Raw genomic sequence first — 11,801 nt, forward strand, 5'->3', positions numbered from 1 at the left:
GACCTCAGAAACCACATCCAGCTAATTTATGCAGCAAAAAAGTTTACTAAATGGCACCTTCTTCCTCTCCCACTCCAATTGATGGAAGCCTGGAGAAAAAGGGCAGGGATTGGCAGCCAGACATCTGTGAACAAGGCCAAATTGTGCCAAAGGACAGTGACAATGATATGCAGAGTGGCTGTTGGACACTCAATGCTGCCATTGTACAAAAATCACCACCTCTTCCTCAGTCTTTGGGGGGAGGTCCCAGGTAACTGAACTGCCAGAGAGTGGGAAGAGAAAGCATTTACCCCACCTTGAGGTGCTGTCTTTGTGGGCACCTCAAGACTTGTTTGGATACTGAGTAGCCCTAGACTGACAAATACATTTCCCTTCAGAAAGTGCAAACTTCTCCTGACCCACAGTGTGGTGATGGGCAGGGAGGAGAACTTGAAGACAGATGCAGGCTAGCTAGTGGAACAGAACCAGGCATTAGTCTCACAGTTGTTTGGTTCAAATCCTGGCTCTGCCACTTGGCAGCGGGGTGAATGTGGGTAATTTATGTGATTATTTGTCCCCCTAAATCTTTGCTTCTTTACCTGAAAGATATAGGACAATAATAGCATCCACCCTTAGAGCTGTGGTCAGGATGAAACATGATCCTTTTGATAAGCATATGCAATAGTAGCTGCCCATAGTAAGAACCTAAGAGGTATTAGCCCTTGTTGTTACTTATGTTATTTTTGGCAACTGGAGGTAGACTTGTGGGCAGCGTGCTGTTTGGGCCTGTGGGGTGAAGGTGAAGAAGTCTTGGGGAGATGTACACTGGAGGGTGCAGATGTTGCATTCAGCACTGGTGGGCTGTGCTTTGGTGCTTCTGTGAGACTGGGACAGAGGTCCAGAAGGCCATAGATGTGCATGAAGGAGCATGTACTCAGGCTGGAGACAGATTTGGCAGTTCTTGGCAAGCAGATGATGACTGAATCATGGGATCTCACATGGGGGAGAGAGAAGAATGCCCAAGGGAGATTGAGAAATACAATGTGTGAGTCTGGGTTTTCCTAGAGGCAGGCTCTGAGTCAAGCACTCCAGCATAAGTCATTTATCTGGGAGATGCTTTGGGACAACACCAGTAGGGGAGTGGGGAAGCAAGGTGGGAACAGGTCCCTAGAAGTAGAGCTGAACAGAGAGTAGGATGTATGAGCTTTATTGGGGAGGGGTCTGAAGAGGTCTCAGGGGTGAGGGAGGTCAGAAAAGAGGGAGGAATTAGGCAAGGGTGTGCTCATAGGTCCAGCTGAGCCTTGGCCTGATCTATGAGCAGAAAGAAGTTTGGAGCAAAAAGGGCTCTGCAGAGTTGTCCCTCTGCAGGCAAGCGGTAGCCTTGTATCAGTCTAATATGTCAGTCAGACATTGTGGATGTGGGGATAGAAGGGTCTAGGTTAAGGGCTTTTGTCAGCAGAGGGCAATTCTCATTAGGGGCAGTGGTGAGCTGTTAGCGGCCTACAGTCAAGGCAGCTGAAGGGAGGTGTCAGAGCCCAAGAATGGGAGTCTGGGTGGGGCACCTACAGCACCTAGGAAAAAAGCAAATTGAAATGTAATAATTAGCAAGTAACTGGGGCACACCCTTTTGGGGACCTCTGGGAAGCAGAATAGAATGCAAGTGTGAGTTATTCTACCCTAGGCCTGGGGCTGGTGGTCCAGGGCTTCTCAGGGCCTGTTAAACCTTGGCACTTCTGGCTAGGAGGCAAAGTGGCCTCTGGAGACCAAAGACCCCAGGCAAAGACGTGGTTGGGTTGGCACTGGAGGCTGGGCTGCCTGTAGGCAGAATGGTCAGGGCATGAGATGGTGGACAGGGCAGAGCAGTGTCTACACAGCCTTTGAGGGGCGATATGAAAGAAGGAGCAGCCAGAGAGGCAGGAAGTAAATCAGAAGAGGAATGAATGAATGGGCTTGTTTGTGCACTCACATGGCAATACATTTTATTCACCCGTGTCTATCTTACTCCGATTGTATCTCTAATGCTGCCAGCCTGGCCAGGGCTGTTTCGGAAAAGCTGAGGAGGCATCTCTGTTGAGCCACTCACACCTGATCTGCTGAGAAGAGCCGGGATCCGTGGGAGACCAGGGGAAACAGAGCGCACATTCCTGGGTTAGCCCCAGAGAGGAGATGGAAACATTCTTTGGAAAATAATGAGCAGAGGAACCTTTACTGATTAGTTAAATCCCGGATAATCCCAGTTGAGGAAGACAGATCCGGACCCCTTAACAGATTTGGGGTTCCAAAACGACTCCGAGAGTGACCCAGGGCAGAGAGGCTCGAGAGGGCTCTGCCTCTGGCTGCAGATTTGTTTGTGAAGAGAGGGGGCTGGGAGGAGCCTACCCTTCACCCCTTCAGGGTCGAAGTTCCCCAAATTCTTGCTCCCGCCCATAGACTCTCTAACTGCAAGGGGCGCAAGGGGACTCGCGGAGTGTGGGTAGGCTCGGGGACCAACTCGCACTCTCCTTTCCCAGTCTCCTAAACGACTGGAAGCGCTTCCCGCACCGTGGTGGTCGTGGAGCCAGGCGCTGGGTCCTGCTCCGGTGGCTGCGTTCCCATCCTTGGGCGCCGGGCCTCTGAGCAGATCCCGCAGAGTCCTGCGCGGTAGGCGACCTTCCGCCGCAGGCTGCTGGGGATGGGAGTGTGGACCTGGATTAGCGCTGCGAGAGAGAAGGGGAGGCACTTCTCACTGGGGAGGAGACCATGAGGGTGACCTCAGGCGCTGCGTTCCAGTCGCCGCCACGATTCAAAAAGGAAGACACCCGGGGTTCAGCGGTCTCTCCAACCTGGTCTGGCGGACCCCTTCCTGCAGGTGGAGCAGGAGGAGGCCGTAGGGATGCTCCTGTACAGGAATTGCAAGGTTCCCTTAGAGCTCTGATTCCGGCTCCTTCTCTCGGCTTTCTCTCTTTCAGCTTCGCTTTCCCGATTTCTCTATCTGTGACCGGTGTGACCGGGTTAATAAGCCCCAGTAGTTTTCATCTGCGAAAGAGGTTTTGTAAGATCCTTCAGAATGGGTTTAACCGGTGTGCTCTTGGCTCACCCCACCGTGTGGGGTGGCCGAAGTTGGGCTCCTCCCGCCCTACCTTTTGGTACTTTTGGATTCCTAGCCATCCACTTGAGGTCTGTCCTCTCAGTGATCACCTGCCTCTTCTGCAGAGGGGAGGGGAGGGAGACTTCAAGACCCTAGTGGAGGCGAGGGGAAGCTGTCGGCACTCCAAGCTGCTAGAGCTGCGAGAGCATCCGGGCTAGCAGGGGAGCCGCCTCTTAGACCCTCCCCTTACGAGTGACCCGGGTTGGGCCAGTGGTTCAGCCTGTTGGCCCAGGAGTTGGTCTGCAAAATGTGTGGATCGTTAGGTGTCTTCCTAAACTGCGGCGCCAAATTCTGAATTACAAAACGACTATTCTGCAGGGCAAAGAGCTAGAGCACTTTGGTTTGGTCCTTTACCACCAACACCCTACTTTAAACCCAGAGATAAATTTGGGGAAAATTCCTGGCGGAGCCGAAAACGACGCTGGCGTCTAAAGCCGCCCCCGCCCCTGAACGATTCAAATGACAATTATCTCAGAGGAAAGTTATTGTTTTGCTAATCCCAGGAACAGCTTGCGAGGGGGAGATTTGGGTCTTCCTTTAATAATGGAAAGCTAATGCGCAGCCTCTTGTAATTATCTTTATCTGAAACCCCTCGTTTAATCTGCATGTTTAACAGTGGCCCCACTCGAAGGCGCAGGGAGCGGGAAACCCACTTTCCCTGACTCGGGGTCCTCTCTGGCGCGCGCAGGGAGACAACGTCGCGTACGGGTGGTCTCAGAGAGTTGCCGCCTGCTCGCTGGGCGACCTCAGACCGCTGGGCCCTTAGGAGGTGGGACTGAGGAGATTCTGTGTCCATGGTTCTATGTTTGGGAAGGGTGGGCTCAGGGTTTCGAGCGATTCGGGTTGAGTAGACTCAAATTTTCACAAATTTCACTTGTGAGCCAGGAGTGATTTACTCACGTGCTTTGGCGCCAACTTCAACAAACCAGGGAGTTTCACAGAAAAATCTTTCTTTGAATAATTGTAAAATCTGACAGTAATTTGTTTGCCTCCGTGAAGAGGGGTGTGTCCCAGTAGACAGGTCCTATGTTCCAACTTACGCCCCCCCCACACACACCCAATTTAGAACTGTCAGATAAAATACTGATACATACTCATACTAAAAAAAAAAAAGTTCATTGTATATCTGAAATTCAAATTTCACTGGATCTGCAGTATTTTTGTTTGCTAAACCGGCACCGTTCCTTAGTCCACCCTATATCTGTTTCTCCCTACTCCCCCTTCTCTCAGCTCTTGTGAGTTTTGCGGCCCGCTGCAGCTCAGCCATTAGGGCTCTGGGGGTGAATTTGGCTGGAGGTGCAGTGGGCGTGGATTAAATAAACGTTTTCCACTCCTCTCCCTTCAGAGATTTTCGTGGAAGGTCTTGGCTCTGGCGGTGGAGTTGGAGGGCTGGTGAGTGTCATACTGGTGGTAGTGTGGCTAGGAATGAGGCCCTAGGTCTTAATGAGCAACTGTGTCTTGGGAGGGAGCCTTCGAGGTAGCTGTGAGGGGGACCTCCACTTAGAGAATCTGGAAGGAAAGGAAGACCACTCCGGGGCCTGGAAACTGCAGCTTTTTAGAGGAACCAGCAGATAGCAGGGTCGTGCCCTCCCTACTTTCCTTTCACGGAGAACGGGGGAGGGGGCTGTCGGGTGGGGACTGGGCAGGGGGACAGCTGGAGAGGAGAGAGAAGGAGGTAATTGAGGGGACTGCAGCTGGGAGGGCGGCGACCGAGGGGAGGGAAACTGGTGGCGTCCCCATCTCGCAGGGTCCTGGGCGATGACGCGTCCGCGCCCCACTGATTGGAGCCCTCCTGGCCTTCCGCGCCCGACAGGCTGTCAGGGAGTATAAAGCATCCTCCGAGCTGTGCCCTCTCCGCAAACGTGACCTAGAGAAAGTCAAGCCTCATCGACTGAGAAGCCATGACATGCCGGGACGCACTTTGCGACGGGCGCTCCAGGAGCAGGGTGCTGGTGCCAGGCAGCTCCCCCAGCGGCTTGCGCCCCCGCGGGTTCGCCATCACGGATCTTCTGGGCCTGGAAGCTGAGGTGCCCGCGCCTGCCGGCCCCGGGCCAGGATCTGGCTGCGAGTCCTCCGTGGCCGCACCCTGTACGGGTTCGGGTCTCGCGGGCTCCTGCATGGCGCGCGGGGCCCTCCCATTGGGGCTCGGCCTTCTATGCGGCTTCGGCGCACAGCCCCCCGCGGCCCCTCGGGCGCCTTGCCTGCTCATGGCCGACGTGCCGTTCCTGCCACCCGGGGCGCCTGAACCCGCTGCCCCGCAAGCCCCTGGTCGCCCGCCGCCCCCTCTCGGCAGCCAGAAGAGCAGCGAGAGCGTCTCGACGTCCGGTAATCAGGCCAACGCATCGGGGTCTTGCCCCTGTTTCCTCAGGCTTGGGGCCGTACAGGGGTAACTCACCATCGTCTCATTGAGCCCCTACTCCCAGCATCCCGGATCTAAGGGAACTCGGGACCCCTGAGCGCGGCCCCGTCGGGGGAGGCGTATTCTAGCAGCCTCGCTCCCTGCCCCTTGTCTTTCCCTAAGTCCCTGCCTCTTGTCCGGGACCTGGTCCCGCAGCACAGCAGATACTGCCACCACTCTGTTCCGGACCTACCCCGGGGGTCTTGGCGACTAAGCAGCGGTCTCTGAGGGTTTTTCCCTAGCCCCCCGCCTGAGCCTCGGTCTCTGCGAACGGCATAGGTCGGGGAGGCCAGGGCGTGCTTGTTCATCACCAGCACAGAACCCACTACCCCGCGGGGGCTCAAAGGTTTGCTGGATTCAAAGAGTGAAGAGCGCAGGGCCTGGAGGCCTGAAACTGTCCGCCTCCCGGGGTGCTGAAATAAGAGCCTAGGTACCGCGCTTTTTTCCTTGCGTTGCCTTCCGTCCTCCCGCACACGTGAGAAAGGAAGCAACCTTGCCAATTTCATTGCAGCTATGCTCAACATTTTGTTCCAAGCCCAGCTATTTCCTCAAAGAAGTTGAGGTGCATTACGGGGAAAGAGAAGGCAATGAATGTCTATAAAGAGCAAAGGCCAAGAAATTGAGAGGTTTGGGGTGTGGGGGAAATAAAATGGAGAATTATACAAGAAAACGCAGACTGAGAGAAACTATGTAGTAAAACCTAGAGCTAAGCGTCTAGTAGGCAGATAAGGCAAAAAAGTACGCTGAGTCTCTCCACTGAAACTAAAAGTAATAATATAATAAAAGTAAGCATGCCAATTTAGCAGACAAGCAAGTTTTCACTCAGTTTGAAAAAAAAAAAAAAAACAACACTTCACGAGTCTCTGTGTAAGATAAAATGACGCCTTCTATTAGTGGTTTCATTAAAAATGTAAAAACCACCTTCATAGGATGAATTCTTTCTGTGAGAAAATGAAAGGCAAAATACCACTAGATCTTGTCAAGAGTGAGTTTCCTGGATCTGCTTCCAGAGATTTGGAATTGGTACAGGAGGGCAGGGAGTGCACGTCTGACAAGGGTTTTGATGTCAAACCTTAGCCGCCCCACTTAAATGTTGGTTTATTGGTTAAGATGAGGAGTTGGAGACAGAAAGAAGTGGATGAATTTGGGAGCTAAGTGGGAATAGAGAGTGTCATTAATGGCCAAGTAGCTTCACGCAGTCTGGGGTTTGACTCCCAACTTCATCATGTACTACCTGTGTGATCTTGGGCAAGTTACTTAATCTCTCTGCACTTCAGTTTCCTCATCTGTAAAAATAGAATAATACTAGTAGCTATCTTGGAGTTCTTTTATGAAGAATAACTTTTATGAAGATAATGCATGGACAATGCTAAGCACAGTGACTGGAATATAGTGAGTGCTAAAAATGCTAGCAAATATTGTTAAATACTCACATTCCCCAGCAGAATAATAACTTCAATCCTCATATTAAAATCCAGAGAAGAAAGTGAAAAATGTGCTCACCTTTAAAAAGTTTTCTTTCCTTCCTTCCTTCCTTCCTTCCTTCCTTCCTTCCTTCCTCCCTCCTCCTTCCCTCCCTCCCTCCCTCTTTCTTTCTTTCTTTCTTTCTTTCTTTCTTTCTTTTTCTTTTTTCTTTTCTTCTTTCTTTCTTTCTTTCTTTCTTTCTTTCTTTCTTTCTTATAAAAGATAATATGCTCACCTTTAAAGTCCTCTCTTTTCTCCGGTGCTAACAGATGAGGACAGCCCATCTGAAGATAGGAGTGACCTGAAGGTGTCCCCCACCCTTGGCAAGAGAAAGAAACGGCGACACAGGTATACAGCCAGGCTGTCCTCCCTGGCTACTTCCTCAGGACACAGTATCTGAGAATATATGATGCTGCATTATGGCAGGCCCAGTGACCTCCTGGTTGGCACATAGTAGGCATTTGGGAACATAATTCTGCTATTCATAGGAGGCTACAGGACAATCTTTGTGGCATTTTAAAGACAAATTTGTGGACCTTTAAAATAGATATTCTTAGAATGAGTTGATAGAATTCATTGAGGAGAAAAAAATGTCAAAGAACTTTGTTGTTGTTTTTGAACGAAACTTCTGGACTTTCCAGAGGCTAATCATTCAGAGGTGATATGTCCAGTTATCATGAGGAGGGCTTTTAGGGTGTGGAAAGGCAGGCATGGGGTCTTCTAAGTCTGGGAAGCCTGGTAGCCTCCTGCAGACATGTGCCCACATATGTGCTTTGGGCTTCCCTACAGGACTGTTTTCACCGCCCACCAACTGGAAGAGCTGGAGAAGGCATTCAGCGAGGCCCACTACCCTGATGTGTATGCCCGGGAAATGCTGGCTGTGAAAACTGAGCTCCCTGAAGACAGAATACAGGTGTCTAGGGTCCCTTTTCTCTTTCCCAGAGACATCACAGAGAACATGTTTTTCTCACACACAGTGGGTCAACCCACAGCCACCTCTAGACAGCCTAACACATTCCCATTGACACACAAACTAAGGCTCACTGGCTGCAGGTACCACAATGCTAGAGACTTTCTGTATTTTTATTCCAAGAAGATATTTCCTGTAATCTGCATGTCTTTTTTTCCTTTTATGTATTAATTCTTTAAAATTACACAATAATGTGTGCTGCAACTAAAAACTACATATATAGCTATATATATCTATAACTCTATCTATTATCTATCTATCTATCTGTCTGTCTGTCTAATCTTTGACTATCACTCCTTGAGAGAAAACAATGTAAATATCCTGCTGTAATCTTCCTTCACACCATCTCTGTGTTTATATCTGGCTGTGAATATGTTTATATATCTCTATCTCTCTATCTATCTCTATCTCTATCTCTATCTCTATCATCTATAGCTATACTTACACACACAGGATTTTGTGTGTAAGGTATTGAGTTATACTTCTTAGTCTTTTGTTTGACAATGCACCTTGAACATTTCTCTAGGAAAGAAGATTTGCCACTAACTCACTCTTTTTTTTTTAACAGCTAAACAATATTCCATATTATTCCTTTATTAAGATAATATTTTCCAGGAGAATTATCACCAACAACCCAAAACCTGGGGGTTAGAAAGGACCATTGCCAGCGTGAACTCTTTCTAATCAATGAAAAAAATCAGGAAACATAATAGTCTACTTCTTTACACAATCTGTGAAAGAACACTTTGATTTTATTTTTGTCGTTTCTCATTTTCTGGAAAGCCTCAGTGGAAACTGCACATTAGCCCCACAATGATGAGTCCTTTTGAGTTCTGAGTGAGCAGTAGGTACAGCTCCTCAAAGGTCTGGGACTTGAGTGGATAGTTGGCCCTTTTAGAACTCCCTGCTCAGGGGCACCTAGAAGCATCCTCTTTACTGTGTCTCCTCCTGTATGCTCTTCTGCTTCCTGTCCTGCCTCATATTAGGTCTGGTTTCAAAACCGGAGGGCCAAGTGGCGGAAGCGGGAGAAGCGCTGGGGTGGTAGCAGCGTGATGGCGGAGTATGGTCTCTATGGGGCCATGGTGAGACATTGCATCCCGCTGCCAGACTCTGTCCTCAACTCCACCGAGGGTGGCCTGGTTGGTTCCTGTGCACCATGGCTTCTGGGTAAGGAAGAAGGGCCCTGCAGCTAGCAAGAGGCCCAGAGATACTGGGGGAGAGAGTGGGGTTCCCACAAAAGGCAGCCATTTGCAAAGCCAATCAATGTAAATTTACTCAGATTTGGGCCCAGAATATCACATCCAATTTTTAATTAATTCAAAGGCTTGAACTGTGGTCAATTGATTTATTTTGCATGGGAACTGTGTACACAGTGTGTGGAAAGGTCACATTAAGCCTTGGTTTTAAGAGTGGAATGATGTAATATGTGAAATACATTCCAAAATGTTAGAATTTTTGGAAATCATACAACTTAGAGCTCGTGGTAATAGTAATGAGGGCAGTGCTAAGCAGTGAAACCTGTAGGTGATTAACGCCCTACAAATCAGAGCCAGAAGGTCTGGGTCTGGGTCCTGGCAGTCTGCCACTAACAACCTGCTTTTCTGTCTCTTAGACTTTTGGTGCTAGAACAGCCTACACTGGTAAGGTCCAAGTTTTGAGGCTAGGCATTCTGGTGTTTTCTGTTGTTACCAGAGACCAATGGGCAGAGATCACACCTTAGAGGAATGAGTCACAAGATAGCACCTAGGGCAGGGTGGGAGATTAGAGTTAGGTATATGTATGAGGAATTCTAGGCTGGTAGGGGGAGGAGGTTTTTTGTTTAGCAAACATTTTTTTTTTTTTAGCCCCTACCCCCAGACACTATGCTGAGACTAGAGATACCAATAGTAAATATGGTCCTGACTTTGCCCTCAAAGACTGAAGAGACAGAATTTGGGGCAGGGAACCAAGTTCACCCTTCTGAACTTCCACAAGCAGGTCAGATGTGGGGCAGTGATGCTCACTGGCATCTGCATATCTGTGGCCTTGTAAGAAAGTGGGCTCAGTGCTGCCAGACACTCTTACTTCCAGAGAAGCTGGAAATCTGGCTTTTGATGTAAAATCTCCTGATTTTAAAATATTGGCAACAATTAAATTTGAACAATTACTGTGATATCCAAATAAGGCACCTTTGTTGGGTGCACCCCACAGACAGATATTAGATTTAACCCTTAATGGGGGTAGATACCTAGCTGGTTCCCCTAGAGGCCCTGGAGACAGATGCTGATGAAGGCATTTTTTTAAACGTTTAATTATTATTGGGAGACAGAGAGAGACAGAGCATCAGCATGGGAGGGGCAGAGAGAGGGGGACACACAGAATCCGAAGCAAGCTCCAGGCTCTGAGCTGTCAGCACAGACCCCCACATAGGGCTCCAACCCACAAACTGTGAGATCATGACCTGAGCAGAAGTTGGATGCTTAACCAACTGAGCCACCCAGGTGCCCTTATGATGAGGACATTTCTAATGGGATTTAGAGAAGCTAGACAAGGAAGAATTTACAAAATTGCTGAATTTGGAGATACCTATTTTTATTTTTTCTCTTCTTTTTTGCAAGGGATGCATAAAAAATCCACAGGGATGATAAGGAAACCAGGAAGTGAAGAAAAGCTGACAGGACTCTGGGACTCAGACCAACTCCAGGAAGGTTCTAGCCCAAGGCAGACAGGATCCCAGAGAAGCTCAGATGAAGCCAGCCCTGAGAATGGCTTGGAAGATATGGCCATTGATCTCTCCAGCTCTGCCCGGCAGGAGACCAAGAAAGTACACCAGGACACCAATGCTAGAGGATGCTCAGACTCCTCAGGGCTGGAGGGGCTCCAGCCAGGGAAGGTGGGAGCCTGATGAGGCCCACAGGCCCTACCCTCAAAGGCTGGCAAGTTCATCCCTTATGGCATTTTCCACAAGATAACAGTTGTCTAAGACAAGGACTCTCAGCTGGATTTTCTTCTTCCAGTGTCAGGATAAAATGTAATGCCACTTGCTTTAAGAAGACAAATGGATACCTTAGGGAAAGCCCATTTCACCCTAGAATGGAAACCATTCCTTAAAGGCAGTTAATTTTATGTAAAATTTTACTTCTTTTTTGTAGAACTTGAGAAGGGAGGATTTAAAGTTCAAAAAGTGTATTCACTGCTGGGCCTCATTTGAGATTTGGTTCAATATACTGTGTAAATTAATAGGTGGTCTGATGTCCTCCGTCTGAATTTGAAAATATAAATTTATTTAATCTCCAGAGAATCAGATGTCTTTATAAATAGCAAAGACCCCATACAGACATATGAATGAATTATAGTATCTTTACCTTGAACTTGGCTTTGGACATTTCAATTTTCTCATTAAGCAATACTTTGTATTATCCTGAGTGTCATTTGATAGGCTGTGCATATCAGAACTCATAAACAAGAAAACAACCCATACTTTCCCTTCCCTTCTGAAATAGCATGGGACTGTGTTTAATATCTATAAACAGTGTTTTAAGGTCAGACAAAGCTTCTTGGTCTTTTAAAATTTATGTTTGAAAGCACTTTAGCAACTTGGATTTCATGAATGTTTTGTTTCCTGTATTTCCTTTGCAATTTATTTATTATTTAAGAATAAACATTGTGTGGTGTGTTTGCTTCTCAAGGCACTATTTCTGTTACACATATGTACATCTCCAAGATCACTGATCCCCTAATGAAGCTCTCCCCCCACCCCCCATTCCTATCGGCCCTTTTCAATCTCAGGATTGAAGGATTGAAGGATTTCATTTTTCAGGCTGCAGCACGTGTCATGTGTAGCTTTGTAAACTCCCATAGGGTGGTGGCTGGGTCTAATTCAC

At 48.5% G+C, this 11,801-nt stretch overlaps 1 protein-coding gene across 1 annotated transcript; it reads left to right on the top strand.

Moving 5' to 3' along the window:
* The first annotated feature begins 4,802 nt into the window (after positions 1-4,802).
* VSX1 (visual system homeobox 1) lies at positions 4,803-10,822 on the top strand. Its single transcript, XM_060610606.3, has 5 exons — positions 4,803-5,431; positions 7,238-7,316; positions 7,758-7,881; positions 8,925-9,105; positions 10,536-10,822. The coding sequence occupies exons 1-5, from the start codon at positions 5,008-5,010 to the stop codon at positions 10,820-10,822; spliced, it is 1,095 nt and encodes a 364-aa protein (XP_060466589.3). The 5' UTR covers positions 4,803-5,007.
* The last annotated feature ends 979 nt before the right edge of the window (positions 10,823-11,801 follow it).

Source organism: Panthera onca, chromosome A3, assembly GCF_046562875.1.
Source record: "Panthera onca isolate mPanOnc1 chromosome A3, mPanOnc1 haplotype 2, whole genome shotgun sequence".
Lineage (NCBI taxonomy): Eukaryota > Metazoa > Chordata > Mammalia > Carnivora > Felidae > Panthera > Panthera onca.

Bases quoted from the DNA above. Each gene is read 5' to 3' on its own strand.
- VSX1 (XM_060610606.3), top strand. From the start codon at position 5,008: ATGACATGCCGGGACGCACTTTGCGACGGGCGCTCCAGGAGCAGGGTG. The intron at 5,432-7,237 runs GTAATCAGGCCA...CGGTGCTAACAG, and splicing joins CGAGAGCGTCTCGACGTCCG to ATGAGGACAGCCCATCTGAA. The intron at 7,317-7,757 runs GTATACAGCCAG...GCTTCCCTACAG, and splicing joins AGAAAGAAACGGCGACACAG to GACTGTTTTCACCGCCCACC.